This window comes from Emydura macquarii, unplaced genomic scaffold, assembly GCF_026122565.2.
Source record: "Emydura macquarii macquarii isolate MOO-44397 ecotype Brisbane River unplaced genomic scaffold, CSIRO-AGI_Emac_v2 contig_2676, whole genome shotgun sequence".
Taxonomy (NCBI): domain Eukaryota; kingdom Metazoa; phylum Chordata; order Testudines; family Chelidae; genus Emydura; species Emydura macquarii.
The window spans coordinates 46,116,487-46,136,822 of record NW_027132813.1 but is presented as its reverse complement, the minus strand read 5'-3'; the positions used below and the strand labels follow the sequence as shown (position 1 = coordinate 46,136,822).

The following is a 20,336-nucleotide window of genomic DNA, read 5'->3' as shown; positions in this document are numbered from 1 at the left end:
TGTGAGATTGAGGGATACTTTTGGCCGTCTCCCAGAGCATGAGTCCAGTGGGGCTGCATCTACAGTGCAAATCACTAGGGCTTGAACCCTGGGTCCTGACTTGACTCATGCTTGGAGCCTCCACATCTGGGGACTCCTGGGACCCTGGGTCCAAGCCCTGGGTTATCACAATTTGTGTGAAGAAGAAAGGGGGGGTTAGGCTTGAGCTTGAGTTCATACCCTGGGCTTACATTATACTGTAGATACACCCTTAACTGAATATATTGAAGGTATAGTACAGTGGTGTAGCTCATGTGATTTGAAGAAGCAGGTATGGGCTGACAACCTTATGCGAATGAGCCTCCTTCCAGGACAAATTTCTTTTCCTTTGTAAAAGCTGGCTTATCCCAAAGCGAAATAGCAATACTTCTGAAGAATTATTCTTAGGATGTTCAGGGATAAGCCACATCTAGACAAGGTGGTTTAACTGCAGCAAGAGATGGGGTGAGCTCCATTAGGATCCTCCCAGCCATCCTTTCAAATTGGTGGCACAGTATTGACAGGGGTATCATATGAGGCCTAAGGAGTCCCATCCAGCACTTAATGTAAAATATTAATTAATGTATAATGTATTATGTATGTATTATGTATACATTATATTAATGTATAATAAGGAATTAATGTAAAATATTGCCTCTCTTCCTGAACACGTGAGCAGTGTAAGTGTGTTTTATATTAACTGAAACCTTTCCTCCTCAGGTGCAGTTTCACCTTGGGAAATTATTTTGATTTTAAGAAATGATTTCATGATTATTGCAATGAAGTTTATTATAGAGGAAAACATTTAAGCTAAATACTGTTGTTTCGAGATTTGTTTCTTTGTTTTGTTTTTTACCAAAGCTTGTAAGTGCTCCTCAGGTAAATCAAGAGATGCTTTATTTCCTATGGCCCAAATTGATGGCCTCAGGGATAAATCAAAGGGAGAGAGATAGCAGAGCCATAAATAGCCATTTTAGCACTTGGGGGCAACAAGCATATTTGTGCCCCCTATAGGTGATGCATGGCCGCTGCCCTGGCACTCCTGGCTCTGCTGCTTCTCCTGGGCAACTGCCTCAGCGAGGATCTCATGGCAGCTGGGCTCTGCAGGCAGGGGCTGGCTCCAGAGGGCAGTGCCAGCCAGTGCCAGGCTCCTTTAGGGGAGAGGCAGGAGCATGTGAGGGGAGCAGCTCAAAGCTGTGTCACTCACCCTGCCTAGGGAGTGCCTGGCTGTGCAAAGACCAGGGAGGACTGCCGGGCAGCCAGCCAGCACCCAGCTCCCACAGCGCAGAGAGACGGGGACCCAAATGGACTGGGTGGCTCCAACCAGCTTCTGATCTGTCGTCGGGGGGGCAAGCTCCACAGTTTGAAAATCTCTGTGCTAAATGGAAGGCAGAAATCTGGGGTGGGCTACGTGCCCCCACACGGGCTACCTCGTTTTTCCGCCCCTGTGGCTTTGAGCCCTGGGCAGCCGCCCCGCTTGCCCCTGTTATGGCCCTGGAAGATAGCTCAGGAGGCATTTGACTGCAGAGTTTATGGGGCAGAATCTAGTTTTGTCCTTATAGGCACTGATCAAATCCCAGTGTGTGTTTTATTTGAATATTTTCTCTGCAGATGGGAAACATATGCACTGGTACTGTACTCATTTATTCAGAAGACATTTGTATTAAAAAAATTTTTTTAAAGGATTTGTGTATTAATTCTTTTTAAAAATTGGTATTTTGTTTCAGGATGGGTGTTTGAAGTCCTTGAAATTACCCTTTGGCTGCCTGTAACTCTAGTTCCTAAATTCCCTAACTCCCTCAATCAAGTCTTCAGAAGTTTGAATAGTTATTAAATGTCTTTAAAATGCATAGTTCTTAATCCTAATCATGCTGAATATATATGCAATCAAATAGTGTTGGAACATCTTGGTGAAGTTGTATAATTTGAACTACTCAGGAACTGATTGGGGGAAATCAGAGATTAAAAAAGAGGTCTAAGACAGTGCATTTCTTTTTTTTTTTTTTTTTTTTTTTTTTTGTAAATGTTACGGCTGTGAAGGTTAGGAGGAAGAAGAGAATTATGGGAGCAGAGATTTGTGGAAACCTAGTAGAGCTTTTGTTGTGGCAAAGAACTATTTCTTCACCTCCTGTGCAGCTGCCACAGCATATGGCTTAAAAACATATTTGTTGTAAGTAGTCTGTCTTCCGTTACTGGTATTCCAGCCGTCTTCTATTTACGCTTCCTGTAGCACAGGTCATCCGTGAACTTTGTTGACCTGAGAGAGAGTGGAGCTGATGGAGAGATGGGTGTAGTGTTAAGTGACAAGAAGGACAAGTCATTAACATAGAGCTCTGGCTCTCTTGGTAGGCTGGGATTCATCAAACACATTTCAAAACCACCAAATGCAAGGTCCTACAAATAGGAAGAAAGACCATAGCCCCTACATAGAAGAAAGGAGACTATTTTGGAAAGGGCAGAGAAAGGAGGATTCTGGCTTACCGAGCCCGTCCCCAGCAGCCGGGCCTGGGTGGGGAGCGGAGGGGGTGGGTCACGGCTGCCTCACCAGCTAGGTCCTTGCAGGCAGCTGCTGCTCTGCACAGACCAGTGACCTGGAGTGGCCACCCTCAGATGCTGGGAGATGCGGCTTGGTCATGCCCCTTCAACTCCCTGCCTGGGTCCAACTGCTGGGGACAGGGGCCAAACATGCTGGGAGTAAGGTACAAGAGGAGAAGGACAGAGCCCGCTCCCTCCCCCAGGGCTGGCCGAGCAGAAATCTGGGGGGCACTTGACCCTGCACGCCCCCGCCTCCATGCATCGCCGATGGTGCTAGCACTCACGTCAGTGCAGATATGTGTACCTGAGCTAGGAAGCACATACAATAGATGTTGCCATAGATAACCAACATGTTACGTGGATATATTCAAAAGGGTGCATTGAACAGGAGAAGGGAGATATTACCTCTGTTTACGGCAATAGGGAGACCATTACTGGAATGACATGTCCAATTCTGGTGTCCTCACTTTAAACAGGTTGTTGAAAAACTGGAGAGGAGTTAGAGAATTTCTACAAGAATGATATGTAGTCTGGAAAAGAGGCCTTCCAGCAAGAGTCTAAAGAGATCAATCTGTTTAGTTTATTGACGAGGAAGTTAAGAGACAAATTGATTATGTAGTGCAAGTACATACATGGGGAGAAGATATCAGACACTGCAGGGCTCTTTAATAGAGCTATGATTCAAGGGCTGGAAGCTAAACTCAGCAAAGTTCAAATGAAAATAAGAAGCACGTATTTAATAGTAAGGGTAGTTAATCATTGGAACAGCTTGTCTGATGATGTGGTAAATTCTCCATTACTGGGAGTCTTATATCAAGACTGAGTGTCTTTCTAAAAGACATGCTCAGGTTCAACCACAAGTTATTGGGCTCATTGTAAGAATCACTGGGTGAAATTCTCTGGTCTGCGTTATGCAGGAGGCCAGACTAAATTATCATAATAGACTTCGTGAGCCTTAAAATCTATGAATCTGTGGAGATGGCATTTAAAAGTCTCTACGTCAATGGTGGAGGATAAGAAATTGTAATGCAGTCCTCCCAAACCATTGATCGAATGGTCTGATAGTGGAACAGTATTCTTCCTCACAGTCCTAAGCTCAGTGTTTCATGTCTCATGATATATAGCACACAGCGCAGCTGCCTGCACCCATAGTGACTTGAACTGGCAGCATATATCTCGGGGTGAACAACCTGGCCTATATTTTAAGTGACCGCCTTTCTCTGAGGCCTACTTCCCTGCTAGTAAAAAGCATTTGCTCGGATTAAAAGTATGTTGTCATGCAAAGGATCATACTGTGTGATACAGCTGTAAGATCTTGTATCATGAATAAAACAGTGGAGGGGAATGGGGTGAGATTCCCTTAAAAATAAGCATTTCATACAGTTGCCCTTTTGTTTGGTGCAATGCAGATGGTCACCTAATATGAAACCTAGAATATAATCCATCAGGGAGCTTGCAGTCATTTGGAAGCTCTTGCTGTTGGTTCCTGGGTTAGCTTTCTAGGACCAGCGCCAGGATTTCTAGGTGGACAGATCTGGACTCCCCATGCCTGTGGTTTGCCAGAGCTCTTATCTAGTGGGTATCAAAGCAAAATGCAAAACATATGTACAGTATTCAGTATTGCTTATTTTCTTTGCATTTTCCTATATATTTTGTTTCATTTTTTTATTCCAGATGAAATGACAATAAGGTTGCTGATAGCAGCTGGTGTGTTACTTATGCTACATACACATTGTGGGTAGATTTAAATATGTTATTTCTTTTAACTTTTATAAATATGCTCCTAGATGTTACGATGAGCAGCAATCTACAAATCAGTAACATACATTGATTACATAAATGACTCCAGTTGGTTGTAGTTTTATACTATACTGTTAGCAAAATCAAGCATTACTTGTTTTGAAAATAGTTTTCTAAAACTTATTGTTTATAGTTTTGTAGTTACAGCTAATGCTGAGTTTCCTTAGTCTGTAAGCTACATTAGATGTGATTTTCATATTGCCGATAAAAGAGGTGTGATAGATATAGCAATTTCCTGCAGTATCTTTGTGGAATCTTGCTGTATTAAGTTTATAGAAAAAAAGCATAAACTTTGGCAAGTCAATTGTAAAAGTAAAATTAGGCAGGCCAAAAAAGAATTTGATGAGCAAATAGCAAAAGACTCAAAAACTAATGGCAAATAATTTTTAAGTACGTCAGAAGCAGGAAGCCTGCCAAACAATCAGTGGGACCACTGTACGATCAAGGGTACTAAAGGAGCAATCAGGGAAGATAAGGTTATTGCAGAGAAGCTAAATGAATTCCTTGCTTTGGTCTTCCCTGCAGAGGATGAGGGAGATTCCCACACCTCAGCCATTCTTTGTAAATGACAAATCTGAGAAACTGTCCCAGATTGAAGTGTCCTTAGAGGAAGTTCTGGAATAAATTGATAAATTAAACTTAATACGCCACCAGGACCAGATGGTATTCAACCAAAAGTTCTGAAGGAGTTTAAATATGAAATTGCAGAACTACTAACAGCGGTATGTAACCTATCATTTAAATCAGCCTCCATACCAGATGACTGAGAATAGCCATGTGATGCCAATTTTTTAAAAGGCTGCAGGGGAGATCCTGGCAATTACAGGCCAGTAAGCCCAACTTTAGTACTAGGCAAATTGGTTGAAACTATAGTAAAGAACAGAATTATCAGACACATAGATGAACACGATTTATTGGGGAAAAGTCTCGACAACTTTTGTAAAGGGAAATTTTCCCTCAGCAATCTAGTATGATTTTTGAAGGTGGTCAACAAACATGTGGACAAGGGTGATTCAGTTGATAGAGTGTACTTGGACTTTCAGAAAGACTTTGATAAGTTCCCTCACCAAAGACTCTTACGCAAAAGTAAGCAGCCATGCGATAAGAGGGAAGGCCCTCTCATGGATCACTACTTGATTAAAAGATAGGGAAAAAAGAGTAGGAATAAATTGCCAGTTTTTAGAATGGAGAGAGGCAAATAGCAGGGTCCACTGGGGATCTGTACCGAGGCCAGTGCCATTCAACATGTTAATAAATTATGTGGAAAAAGGGGTTAGCAGTGAGGTGGCAGAGTTTGCAGATGACACAAAATTACTCAAGATTGTTAAGTCCAAAGCATACTGCGAAGAGTTACAAAGGGATTTCACAAAGCTGGGTGACTGGGCGACAGACACAAAGAGAGAGACACACACACATACACAGAGTATATATAAAAGATATTCCCTCACTCACATTGTCTCTTTACAACAAAATTGGAGATGAATTTCAATGTTGATAAATGCAAAGTAATGCATATTGGAAAATATTCTAACTATACATACAAAATGATGGGGTCTAAATTAGCTGTTATTACTCAAGAAAGAGATCTTGGAGTCATTTTGGATGGTTCTCTGAAAACATCCACTCAATGTGCAGTGGCAGTCAAAAACGCTAACAATTTTAGGAAGTATTATAAAAGGGATAGCTATTAAGACAGTAAATATCATAATGCACTATATAAATCTATGGTATGCTCACACCTTGAATATTGTGTGCCATGCTGGTCACCATCTCAAAAATGAGATATTAGAAATGAAAAAGGTACAGAGAAGGGTATGGAACAGCTCCCATATGAGGAGAGGTTAATAGCACTGGGACTATTCAGCTTTGAAAAGAAATGACTAAAGGGGGGGGAATGATAGACTACTATGGCACCTTTAATGAAATGGTCTCAAAATCTTTTACAGCCTCATAAGGTACACATCATTCTTAATTTGTAATGGTATACTCAGGGTCGGCCCTAGACCAAATGACACCTCAAGTGAGGAGTGTCTTTGGCACCCCCCTCCTCCATTTGTTAAAATTTTCAATACCTTATTTTTTATTGCATTCCTAGCCCATTTCACAACTTTGATGCATGGTTTGGATTTGTAATTTATCCTTGTCATAAGATGACAAATTTGCACGCTAGGATCTGTAAATCAGTATTTATTCTTGCTATCTATAAGTAAAATAAAAATATTCATTTCTAAAATTATTGAAACTTTTAAATTTTAAGAATAACTGAAATGTACTAACATCAAGAAATTGAACTGTGCACCAACATTGGGTGGACCAATATTAGTGTTACAGTAGGCAACAGCCTTAGAATGTTAACACTAGTCCTTTAGTTCAAAAGGTCACTTTTTCGTGAATTTGTCCTCACGAACTGAAGCACAGCATCTGAGAGATCCAAAGATTGGCCAATGGCATTTTCAAGCGATAAAAGAGCAAGTGATGTCAGTCTTTTGTCGGCCATTGTGAAGTGAAGATATATTTTAATGAAAAGCTGCGCTCACCACTTGCGACTGTGACCGGCAGCGTGAGCAGAATCCCCAAAGCTATTGACACAGTAGGAAAAATGTCCTTCAATTCTTCATCATGAATGAATTGGGGAACTTGGAGTGGAGAGTGCTTCCCATGTGCCAAAATGTGACTGACTGTTGTCCAATTTGACATCAAGGACTTTGTCATTGACTTCTGAACATTCCCTATGTGTCTGCATCCAGTGAAGGTCCCTACAATTGTTCAAGAGTGTTTTCCTGTCTGCTGGCAGCTTGCTAAGCTCATACAAAAACCTGCAGGTCTTCTTGTCGTGCTTCATTTCTCTGAACCTTTCTTCAATGGACACTTGAGCAGTGTCAATGCGCAAGCAAAAAAAACCCCTCTTTAATTTTTCTTCCAAGTTTCCTATCACCTCATCTCTGCCCAAACTGTCACTGACAACAAAAAGAGTACCCCAAGCCAGGTGCCCCACAATTCCAGTACCCCAGGCTGTCGACTGAGTTGCCTGTCTCTAAATCTGGCCCTGGGTATACTGAATGCACAGAGAGATTGAACAACTTGCCCAGGTCACACAAGAAGCTTGTGGCAGAGCACAGGTAGGAATCCCTGTGTCCTACCCACCCAGGCCTGTGCTTTACTCACAAGGCCATCCTTTGTCTTCTCTTTTTGAGAAGAAACCATAGAGATGAAATTTCTTTAAATATTATTTATAGTCTCTAATTCTTTGTATTGGGGAACATAATGACCACTGTTTTACACATTAGTGCAAATGGAAGCATTTTCAGCAGAAGCAGATAATTAAAGTTAATTGTTATATATCACTGTCCGATTATATTTCTGATAATAACAGTACCTGAATTGAACTCACATATACAGAAGATCTGGCTGGTTTCATGTAGCTTTTGATCTATATATTTTGATACGCATGTGTCAATGACTGTTTGACAAAGGGCAGGAGATGAAGAGACTAATAGCATAAATATGCAGGGTTGTTTTTCCCCCGCTCCCCTATAATTAGGCTATTTCTTTTTTTTTTTTTTAAGTGGAAAATGTATTAGAAGTATCTGTTCTTGAAAATAATCTTGGACAAAGTCTCATAATGGTGCCATTTGAGGCCATTTATTCTTTTGTTAGGAAATTTTATGATAAGAATGAGCGAGAAAATATCAGTCTTCCTTTTTTGGGAATACTTATGTCTGTTCTGAAGTTAAAGATACAATCAAATAAGAAATTCAGAGCATTATTTCTGCCTAATTGAAGCCGTGTTCTAATTCTAGTTCACAATGTATTAGTCTGCTATTTAGAATTCGGTAATATGCAAACACTGCAAATGAATTTTCCAGAACACTGATTACACGGGCTCTAGTAACACTTCTCCCGAATCTTATGCAGGCTTCTCTCTATGTGCTTGCCCAATATGCTTGCATTAGGAAAAAGGGGCACTCTTTCATTAACCCATCATGTGGATGGAAGGACAATCTGCATGGGGCACTACTCCATCCCCCATGCAAGCGGGTGGAGAATAGGTAGGCAAGTGTGTGGAATGGGCCTCGATTCCTCTTCCCTCACTGTGACTGCCAGTGTGTAGTTGAGCCAGCACAGGTGTAGGAAATACTATCTCCCTGGAGAAAAGGGAATCCAGAGAGTAAGTTGTGCTTTGCAGAGCCTGAGCTGCTCATGGAGTAGCATGGCTTTGCACTGCTGCTTACTCAGCGCAGATTTTATTTGTCACAATCTTACCATTGCGGGTTAGCCTTAATCATGAAAGGCTCATCCTGCTCTTTCAGTAGCAGTTTCATCTGAATAAGGAGTGCAGAATCAGGACTAACATGGTATAATATAGGCTCAATTGTGACTTGGACTACACACCCAGCCAAGGAATATTCTCCCATCACTTAAATCCTTGTTTGGGTTACCTGGACCTTGCATCTGGTTGTGCAGGACTAGATAAAGCCACTTGGTCACTTCCTCCCTGGAACAAGTATGTGCAGAATGGGCAGAGTGTGCTGAGACTTGGTTGTACGATGCATTCACTGGTTGTCTCACCTAAGGGTAGCAGCATATTACTACTACCTGGGAGCAAGAAGAAAGCATGGGAGGGGTGGTGACTCAGCAGTGTCTGACCACAGGGCCTCCTGGAGTTACTCCTGGGATGGTGGTACTTACACACCACTCCTTCCTCAGGCCAGTGCCTAAATCTCAGTCTCGACCAAAGATTTTAAGTTAGAGCGTATATAATGAGTAACAGCCAGATTCTGCCATCTTTCCTCACAATGAGTAGTATCTGACGATTTAAACGATCCTACTGAAATCAGCGGGGGCTTCTCACAGAGTAGGATACTAGGCAGCATGAGTATAAGTATTCGTATCCGTCCCTAAGGTTTTAAATACATCCCTGCCCACAGGTTTATTGACTTTAAAAATAATGAAATGACACAATGCCAGATTGAAATCTCGTTTTCACCTGTGAGATATGTGATGTTTTTTTATACGATAAAATATCATGACTGAATCCTGAAGCAGTCATACTAATACATAGTTTGAAAAAATTAAATTGTTGATTCCCTGGAGTTGAAGGTTGGAATCTCTCTCACACTACTTCAATATGAATAATTGTTAATTCAAGAGTTTCCCGCTCACCAGTTTACTGAAGCAATCAGGATATTGTGCATCTTGTAAGCAGGCACACTTGTAAGCAGGCCAGTCACCACCAAATTGGGCACAACAATTTGTATATGAGATGATGCAAAGTCAGTATTTGACAGAGTACTAAATTGTATGCAATGGGACTATTTGCACGGTGATGTACTACTCAATAGGAATAAGACAGGTTTGGGTATGGTATCGTGCACATGCCATGCTGTGGACTTTACACACTGATGTTTTAGTTGGATCCTGAATTAATAGTGACTGTTTGTCCACATGTCACTCAATTTGTACAAAAATCCATGGTAGTGGTAGATAAATCACTTTCCATATCCTATACTCCCCTACAGGTTCTCCTCTGTGAATCATTACCTGCATAATATACCTGCATATTTTATATAGATATAGATAATATAATGCATTATGTAATGCGTAATGTATAAAAATTGCTGGTCCTGTGTGTAGAGTAAATGGCTTTTGAAATATAAAATCCAGAGTAAAAATGTAAAAACATTTTGCCTTTTTAGTATGTGATTAAGTTGTAGCACTTTCCTTTCAGTGAAAAGCTTGCATATATTACCAGCTGTGCTAATTAATGTTATTTAGGTGTACATTAATCTATACCTAATTAAACTTTTGCATTGATTTAACCAAGTATTTAAATTAATTAATCATACAATCTACAGTAGTCTTTCAGTTAATTGTCATGTTCAATCACTTTTCTTTAAAACATTTTCAGTCATATTCTGCTTTTAAAATTATATTTGTATCAAAGGTAGACTAATGTCTGTGAGGAAAATTCTTAATATGCAAACCCAGTGTAGTGTTTTTATAAATTTGGCTTTTCTTGCAGCAAAACAAACACAGCTGTTTGTCCTCAGCAATCTAGGCAATATTCTTTATAGAAAGCAACAATTGAACTTTGCTATTTCATTTCAGGTTTTTCTCACATAATCATGGCAAAACCTTATGAATTTAACTGGCAGAAGTCTGTCCCTTCCTTTATGCAAGATGGAGCTGTGTTTGACAGATATGAAGAGGTAAGGGGCTAGTTGGACAATGTTCCTCTTACTTTAGATGTTACAAAAATATTTCATTTTTCTTATGATTTTACACAAATACAAATTTCAAACAGAAAATCTACATGAAGGCAGAAAAGAAATATGTCAACACTTTGTCACAATACAATTTCTTTCTACAAAAGCCCTTTAAAATACATTTTGTAATGTCTGATTTAATTCTTTGTTTTGAAAATAATCCCTGAGTGAGTGAGTGAGTGAGAGAAACATTTTCATTTAAATCCTATCTGAAACATACATACAGCTCTCTGATGTAGGGAGTCATAATAGTATAGTACACAAAGTACATTACCAAAAAAAAGTGCACCATGTCCTTTTATTAAACTTACTATATATGGAATGAGTGTTCCTACTTGTAAAAATAGGCTAAGAACCTACATGCTATACAGAAAAATAAAATATCACTAAACATTTACATTGTAAATCAAAGATCTCATTTGACATCAAAGGTGGTTTTATCTCCTTTAATCAGTCGACCTATACTTTATCTAGAATATGATTAATATGATCCTGCTTTCAGCTGCACTTTAATCTCGGTCTATTAAAGCAATGTAAAGTGGGACATAACATTTGATATAAGCTACCAAAATAAAATGCAGAGACCTCTGCCTTATATTCATCATCAATTTGCCTATGAAAATAGTTTTACTAGGGTTTGTTTTTAATCTTTTTTTATTTGCCTGAAAATCTCTAAGCTAAAAGTATTTTGAGAAATGCCTTCAGGGATATTATGCTTTTCTTTAATCTCTTGAAATGAACAAAAAGTATTTTTATCATAGTCACCTGCCAAGATAGACCTAGCTTTCTTATCCCCCACTTTTCAGTGCTGGAATAGGTAAACTAATAGGAAACATGTTTGGTAAATGCTGTCCTTTGAAAGAAGGATTTTACATTCTTTATTTTTTCATTCTGCAAATGCCGTTTCAGTGATTTAGCACATGCTAAATAATTGGGCTCAGCTGATCCAACTGAATGTGTGTGGTTTTGCCTTCAAGAATGTTTAATAAAGATCACTGGATGACCCCATTATGAGCATGGTTGTTCTCTCACACAGTACAAGATAAAGTAAAAAGTTCCTTGCTGCCCTGAATTGGTTATTCAGTCTCTTCTAAAGGCAGGCAGACGTTTTCTAAGGACAAGTTACAACTTGTGGCTCATGAGAAATTATAGGCCAGGCAGCCTAACTTCAACACCTGGAAGATACTGGAACAAATTATTAAATGGTTTGCAAGCACTGAGTGGATAATAGTGTTATAAAGAATAGTCAACTTGGATTTGTCAAGAACAAATCATGCCAAACCAACCTATTTTCCTTCTTTGACAGCGTTTCTGGCCTAGGGGACAAGGAGGAAACAGTAGATGTGATATATCTTGATTTTTAGTAAGACTTTTGACACTGTCTTACATGACATTCTCATAAGCAAACTTGGGAAATGTGGTCTAGATTAAATGATTATAAGGTGCGTGCACAACTAGTTGAAAGGCCATAATCAAAGAGTAGTAATCAATGGCTTGTTGTGAAACTGGGCTGGCATATCTAGTGTGGTCCCTGAGAGGCCAGTCCTGGGTCCAGTGCTAGTTAATATTTTCATTAATGACCTGGATTAATGAAGTGGTGAGTATGCTTGTAAAAATGTGGATGATGCCAAACTGAGAGGGGTTGCAAGCACTTTGAGGTCAGGATTAGAATTCAAAATGACCTTGGTACATTGGAGAATGGGTCTGAATTCAATAAGATGAAATTCAGTAAAGACAAGTGCAAACTACTTCATGTAAACAAGAAAAATCAAATCCACAACTGAAAAATGGAGGATACCTAGCTAACTGATAGTACTGCTGAAAAGGATCTGAGGATTATAGTGGATCACAAATTAAATATGAAATTGAGTCAACAATGTGATGCAGTTGTGAAAAAGGCTAAAATAATTCTGTGACGTATTAACAGGAGTGTCATATGTAAAACACGGAAGGTAATTGTCCCATTCTACTCAGTATGGGTCAGGCCTCAGCTGGAGAACTCTGTCCAATTCTGAGTGCCACACCTTACGAAAGTCTTGGACAAACTGGAGAGAATTCAGAGGATAGCAACAGAAGTGATAAAAGGTTTAGAAAACCTGATTTATGAGGAAGGGTTAAAAAAAAAATGGTCATGTTTAGTCGTGAGAAAAGAAGACTGAGGGGGAGACTAGATAAGAGTCTTCAAATATGTCAAGTGCTATTATAAAGAGGATGGTAATCGATTGTTCTCCATGTCCACTGAAGGTAGGAGAAGAAGTAATGGGCTTAATCTGCAGCAAGAGAATGTCAGGTTCAATATTCAATAGCTATAGGAGTAATTAAGCTCTGGAATAAACTTCCAAGGGAGGTTATGGAATCCCCATCATGGGAGGTTTTTAAGAACAGGCTGGACAAACACCTGTCAGGCATGATTTAGGTTTATTTATTCCTGCCTCAGTGGAAGAGGCTGGACCTGATGACCTCTCACTATCCTTTTCAGCCCTACATTTTGATGATTCTGAGATTTAAGAAGTAGCTGAGGAACGTTTAGTTTTGGAAGGGGACACCAATCAAAAGCAACCTTGAAATAACTGGCAGCGGTGCCTTTTATGTGGCACATTTGAGTACATAGTTTAGTTTGGCTCAGCTTAAAGCTGCATTTTTACAGCACTAACCATGTGAATGGTACAGCTTGTAACCTTGGAGCAGACTTCAGATACGGTGGGGCTGTTAAAGATGGCAAAAGGACTGAACCTGGCTTTAATTGCTAGTAGTTTCACCTGCTTAATCAATTTGGTGGTGGAATGAAGCCTTGCCATTGTATGTATGAATCAGATCTTATTAAGTACTACACTGCATTCACTGCCTTCTAAATCATGTGCATGTCTTTTTACATTGACTGGCAATAGGGGTCTTGCCTGCCTTATTGGAAGCATGGTGTTAATGTCCTTAATATGGAACGTGTGGTATTCCGTATCCTCATTGCTTGCTGTAAGTGCTGTATGGTAAATTTCCCCAGTTTTGCCACAAAACACTTGTAAGCTGATCAGCTTGGTAGCCCAGCCTCTTTGAAGAGATCAAGTTTGTGATTGCTGGGATATTATTATTGACTAGTATTACAGTAGTGCCTAGATATCCTACCTAGGTTTGAGACTCGATGTGTTAGGCATTGCATGTATACCTAGCAAGATCCCTCCTGTGAAGGGGGTTAGTAACGCATCTCCCACTGAAATTCTATATTGAGCTTCCAGCCTAACTAGGCAAAGCAGAGAGGGGCAGCAGAGACACAGTGAAGCGACTGGTCCAGGGTTACAGAGCAGGTCAGTGGCAGAACTGTGAGTAGAACACAGAGCTCCTGAGTCCTAAGTGCCCTCACTACTAGGCTGCACTGCCTCCCAAAAGAAGCAAAATCACAAAATGGAATTTCACTGAGGGGCTAGCACGTCTGAAACAAAGCCTAGATCACTGTGACAGTCTCTCTTTCTCTGCTAGAGGTATACATTGGCTAGAGCAGTGGTCCCCAGACTTTTTACCTCGCGCCTCCATCTGTCTGCGCCCCCATTCTCTCCAGCTGCAGTCTAGAGCCGGGGCTGGGAGTGGGGCTGTGGTTGGGGCTGGGGGGCCAAGGCCCAAGGCCGGGGTCGCAGCTGGGGGTGGCTCTGTGGCCGGGAGCAGGAGCGGGAGTGGAGATGCAGTTGGGCAGCAGTCGGGGCCTGAGACTCGGAGTGGGGCTGGGGGTGTGGCTGAGAACTGAGCCGTGGCCTGGCTGGCAGCCATGGTTGGTCCAGGAGCCAGGGCTGAAGCCAGGGCCGTAGCTGGCGGCGGGGCCAGAAATGGTGCTGGGGTCAGGGACTCCAGGCTAGGCTGGAAGTGGAGTCAGGGCCAGGGGCTGCGGGCAAGGCTAGGTGGCGCTCCCTCCCTGCCCCCGTGGGCACTGGCCTGGGCCCCAGCCCCAGTGCGCCCTCCCCCAAACATTCCTCTGTGCCCCCCAGGAGGGCCAGCCCCACAGTTTGGGGACCTCTGAGCTAGAGGAATTACAGGCCACGCTGAAATATGCTTTTTCTATCTTTGGGCCTGGCAGTACCACACCTGAATGTAGAAAGGCTCTTTTCTTTAGAATGGGAATATTTCAGTGGAAAAGGTTGATGACCAAAAGTTAGCAGTGGTATTAGACTATGTAGCGTCTGGAATTTGTGGTAGCTGGTGTTTCCCTTACTCTATGAGAAGAAAAACTACAGAAATGATTAGTTAGTGGAACCAGTCAATGCTAAGTAGTGGACTGAGTGCAGTTTATATGGATTTCTTTGTAGGAAAAGTTATTTTTATACTGAAAGCTTTTAGTCATGGGGATATAACAAGCAATGAAAAGAGTTGCCCATCTTATTTGCATTCACCTTGCTTATTGAGGAGATACTCTAGTCTATGAAGACTCTAAAAGGCTCTCACGTTGACAGGTGGCTAGCTGCAGTTTTTATATGCAGCTTTACAGGGAAACACATGAGCTGTAAAACTAATGATTTAGGGAAATTTGGATCCAGTATATTTTGTGAAGAGCAAGAATTAAGGAAAAGGCGGTAAGCTGTGGGATGTGGTTTAATGTCTTGAATGTAGGAAAGGGCACTGGAAGCAGCTGATTTCCAGTCCTGGCTCTGTCCCTGAATCTGTGGCAAATTCTAATCCTCCTCCTCTGTTTCCCTACCTGTAAAATGAAGATAATTGTTTCCTACCTCACAATGGTGCTGCGGTAATTAATATTTGTGAAGTGTTTTGAAGATGAAAAGTGCCAAATGTAAATGCTTAGTGCTATTATTTAAGAGTCAGATGCTCTTCAATACTGAATGTGTTCTGGGTCAAGGGAGTGAAGTAGGCAGGTATGGCTAGGTCTGTCCTCTTTGTGGCCGATCCTGCAGCAAAACTTTTATTAACTTAAAAGGATGTTTTCATGCATGGAAGGGTTCAGAAGTTCAAATCCTCCTATCCACATGATCCTTTTGTGCTGAAAATGGCCTTGTGTGGTCAACATGGGCTTGGTTCCCTGGCTGTCCTGCGTTGGAGAGGACATGGCATTTTAGAAATGGAAGACATTTTCTTGCCTGCAATCCTTTCCTTTACAAAGTGCTGCCTTCTGTCACTCACAGCATCACTGCACCCTACACACATGCTTGCTGTTTGTTATCAAGTTAATTTTTTTAATTAAAAAAAAAAATTGGCCAGGGCTGGGCACTTTGTACCCTTAAAAATGACTGACTCGGCACAGTGTGATGTTTCACCTCTGGCATGAAAATAGTTGGGAGGGGAGTGTGGGTTTTTTTTGTTTGTTTGGCTTTTTTTTTTAAGTAAGACTGACTTGATTAGTTGCCTAGTCTAATTGCTGTGGTTTACCACTCCTTTCCAACTGCTTTAAATACTGATTTCCCCTGCCAGGCTAACATTCTGCAAAATATTTTTGGGTGTACTTTCTAGAAGTGCTTCTGTGAGGGTCCAACTTTTGTGAAAGCACTTTCCCTGAATCCCAAATATCATTGTAAAATGTGTTGGTTTGGTCCCCAATTGCAGTGTTGCCAACTCTCGCAAGCCTCGCAATTTTTGGTGAGGTTCTTTTTGGAAGCCTTTGATTTAGGTGGGAGAATCCGCTTTCATTTAAAAAGAAAAGTTTCTAGCCCTTATGGCTGCTGAGAAAGGCCTGAAAATGAGGACTAAGTCCACTGTAATGTGTCAAAAAAAGAAGGAAAAAAAAAGTCCTAATATCTCAGGATTTCTGGGGACTGTCATGATTTTGAATTTTTGGGATTGGCAATACTGCAAATGTCCTATGAAGGTAGTTGGGGAAGACAAAAAAAACCTTTAGTTTTGAACAGCAAATGGATGCCTGACAATATTTGTGAACGTCACCAAAATATTGTGTTATATTTCCTTTTCAACAGGAGTCCTTTGTCTTTGAACCAAACTGTCTCTTTAAAGTGGATGAATTTGGTTTTTTCCTGAGGTGGAAAAGTGAAGGAAAGGTACAGTACAGTGATACCAGGAACATTACTCTCTGCCTGTGTTGTTGTACTTGGTTTGTTTCCTGGCTAATTTTTAATCACTAAAATTATATGTGGCTTTGGAACTATTTACAGAAAGATAGCTTGGCTGCTGTTTTTTTAGAATTAACATGAGTGAAATTCTTGAAAGGTTACTAACAGACATGAAAAGAAAATGTGCTGTTTTGTCTTAATTGTGATTGCATGTGATTTAGTTTTTGCTTCACTTCCTATTTGGATCTGCACTGTGTTTTACCAGACCTTTGGGCTCATGGGCTTTCTCTTGCCATTCCAGGAAGGACAGGTATTAGAATGCTCCCTGATCAACAGTATTCGTCTTGGATCTGTACCAAAGGTACTCTGTAATAAGTTTATACTGTTCTTTTAAACAAAGTGTGTTTAAGCTGAAGGTGAAGTGGGGAATGCAAAGCAGCTTGTTACTAAATAATGCCAGCACAATTTCCATTGTAAAATCATAGCCTAAAACTTTTCGCTTTAATCTTAAGTGATTTTATTTGTGTCAAGGTTTTGTAATCCAGTAATGTTGTGTCAGTGCTGACCTTCCAAGAGTCTGTAAAATCTGGACACTAAATATGAAAAGGGTCCTGTCAAGGCTTTTAAAATTTTTTTTTTTAACTATTATATCATTTAGGATGTTGAAAATATTTTCTGGTTTGATTTTTGTCCTTGTTCATTAAGGATGTATCCTTGTGATTCACTGACATGGACATTAGAATTTTTGTTTGCTTCCTTGTTTTAGACACTTAGATTATCAGTTGTGTCAGGACAGCTCCGCGGCTTGTGTTTATTAACTGCTGTTTCAAAAGCAAGTTGCAGAAGGACCACCTGAGGACTCTACAGAAATCATAGCCTTTAAAATATTTTCTAATATAGATTTCTTTTTAAAATGCATTGGGAATTTAGACACCTTTCTGAGAATAAATTTGGGCATAACTGCTTCACAGCATTTCTTTTAGGAGTTTTGCTATCTAGTTGTCCAGAAAAAACTGCATCTGTAATTAGTGATATCAAATACAACAGCTCTAATCAGACTATGGTTCCAATAATAGATTTTTCACTTTAACCATAGGTGGGTTTTTTGGTTTTTTTTTATAATTTTTAATTTTTAGTGAAGTTTAGTTTTCTTGCAAGGCGATTAGACTGAAATCTTCAGCCAACAAAATAGGTCATGGGCAGTGGCTGTGCAGACTTCCCCATGATACCCCATCAATATGCTTCAAACTTCACCGCTTCATATACCCAGTTTCTATGGATAGTTAAGTCTCTGGACTTATTAAATCTAGGGCTCCTGACTGTCAGAAAAGGTATCAAAGAGCAGCAGATGTGCTGCTAAGAAATGGATAGAAATCACCGGCTCATTCCATGCAGATAATAACTTTTGGTCACTACTGATTAGGCTGGATTGGAATAATTTATTTAGAAAGAAGTTAAGAGTTTCCATAAACTATTGCCAGAGCTTAAATCTTTCATTTCCCTTTTCTCTGAAGGTAATGTATATTTTCTGAACTGTATTTAAAATACTGCAATTATCTCTCTATTTTTATGATTCAGCCACTTTCAGTGATTATTAAATTAGATTTTTTTTCCAGTCATGCCCATAGGTTCTAAATGAAAGATCTTATTTAAGGTGACTGGGAAATATTTAGTCTTCATGTGTGTGAACCTGAGATGTTGTTTTTATCTTAATCTTTAAGTACTGTGAATCTAACAACTCGTTTGTTCTGTTTAACAGGATCCCAAAATACTAGTGGCTCTTGAGACTCTGGGAAAAGCGGAAAATGAGCTGGAAGGGCGGATAGTGTGTGTCTGCAGTGGCACAGATCTGGTGAACATCAGCTTCACTTACATGGTAGCAGAAAGTGCAGAAGTAGCTAAGGTACTCCACAATTAAACAGTGCCTGGGTGGGGGGGAAAAGTGCTCCTGAGCTTTGCTGGAATATTTTTCTGTAGGAAGTCCGCACGCCTTACCGTTCTGCGAACACCATTTTAATAGGCTTTTGCAACACTCCACAAAAGGACAACAAACATTCATTAGAAACATGCTGCAGAGTGTAGATGTGGTGAAATGAAATGCAAATAGATAATTCATCAAGCTTTGCGATGCATGCTAACTTATCAAGAGAATAGGTGGAGGCCACTATATATATTGCAGCATTTCCTAAAGTGTAGCGCGTGCTCCCATGAGGATTTGTGCAAAGGATTAGTTGGGGTGCAGAGGGATAGATGTGGATGATCCATGTTTTAAAGTGGGTGACTGTGCAACATGTTGAAAGGGGAGGTGCTCAGCTTACAAATGTTTGCGAAATGCTGCTCTAATGTGATCTACTTGTACAGTGCCATTCGTAGGACTTCAAAAGGCTAAAAAGGGAAATAAAATTACCAACGGTTAATAGAATTGCAGGGTAGCTAGGTTGATATTTTTTCCTGTTTTTGTTTTGTAGAATTGTTTTCATGTAATGAAGCTTGTTTGCCAAAATACTCAACTGCTAAGGTCTCCATGTGGGTGCGGTGATCTGCTTGCATGATGCAAATTGCTGGATCAGTGCCTACATTTTTAATTTAGATCTGTAATGATGTACCATTTGGTTAGATCCAGGGATTTAAGATGCTTTGGAATAATACTCATTACTTCTTTTTTCTATCCACAAAAGGTCAAGCACACTTTAAAGCATTAGTTTTGTAGACCTGAAGTTGTATTATACTGTATATTCCCTGTGATCTACATGATTGGGCACTGATCTCTAGCACAGGCCTGCTAACTCCACGCATGTAAAATTAAGGCTATTTTGCGAATGTGTATCACAGAGGGTATATCTGTCCTGCAGCCACAGGGTGTGATTACTCTTTGAGCAAACAGACCTGAGCTGACTTTTTACTTTAGCTAGCTTGAGTCCTAGAGCAGTGATGCTGTGGCAATGTGCACTTCAGCATGGGTTGTACAAGCCTGCGTGAAATCCTGGATAATTACTCGCCAGGCTAGCATTTGTTGAAGCATGTGCTGCCACAAAAATGTATTGCTACTTGTACTTGAGCTAGCCAGAATAAAGCTAGCTCAGATGTGTCTACCTGAGCTGCAATCCACACCTGTTTTCTGTCTAGACATAACCTAAATCCCTTGGCTTTCTGCTTCCTCTTTCCTTTTTATAATTGGAAGTCTCATAAACAGAAACCATAGTCTGACCGTTCATTGCAACCATCATGCAGCAAGACACACAATTTATATGTAACACCTCACTTCTGAGTTCTTGGCACCAACCCCCCTTAAACATTGTGTGTAATGAATAAACTCCATGGTAGAGGACCTACTTGTATACCTAATATGGATACACTAAGTCTGTTTGACTAGGATATATGCTCAGCATGTTGATTCTGATATCAAAGTATTCAGAGTACTAACCTGCCAAAATTGTGGTCTGAAAACATTTTGGGAGCCGAAAAAAAAGAGCGCTATTATAGGAATTCATTTCTATACTTACCAGAACAATTTCCCCGAGGTAGTCTGGAATATTTTGTGGATACACTGGTTAGCCATCTTTTGATCTGGACAAGTTATCTTGGTGTCCTTGGTTTGAGGAGAGAGAAGGATCCATGCATGTGTTTAATTATTCATTTTAATATGTACTTTATGCACCCATTGTCATAATATCTGAATACATAGAGATGAAATGTCGTGTCACAATAAGTTTTCTTGGCT

General features: G+C 40.3%; 1 protein-coding gene across 1 annotated transcript in view; it reads left to right on the top strand.

Moving 5' to 3' along the window:
* PLCB4 (phospholipase C beta 4) overlaps positions 1-20,336 on the top strand; it is a 318,726-nt gene that overhangs the window by 180,435 nt on the left and 117,955 nt on the right. The window contains exons 4-7 of the mRNA XM_067565311.1: positions 10,462-10,562; positions 16,523-16,603; positions 16,917-16,976; positions 18,375-18,518. Of these exons, the coding sequence (XP_067421412.1) occupies positions 10,479-10,562; positions 16,523-16,603; positions 16,917-16,976; positions 18,375-18,518 (369 nt within the window). The 5' untranslated portion in view covers positions 10,462-10,478. The remainder of the gene's footprint in view (positions 1-10,461; positions 10,563-16,522; positions 16,604-16,916; positions 16,977-18,374; positions 18,519-20,336) is intronic.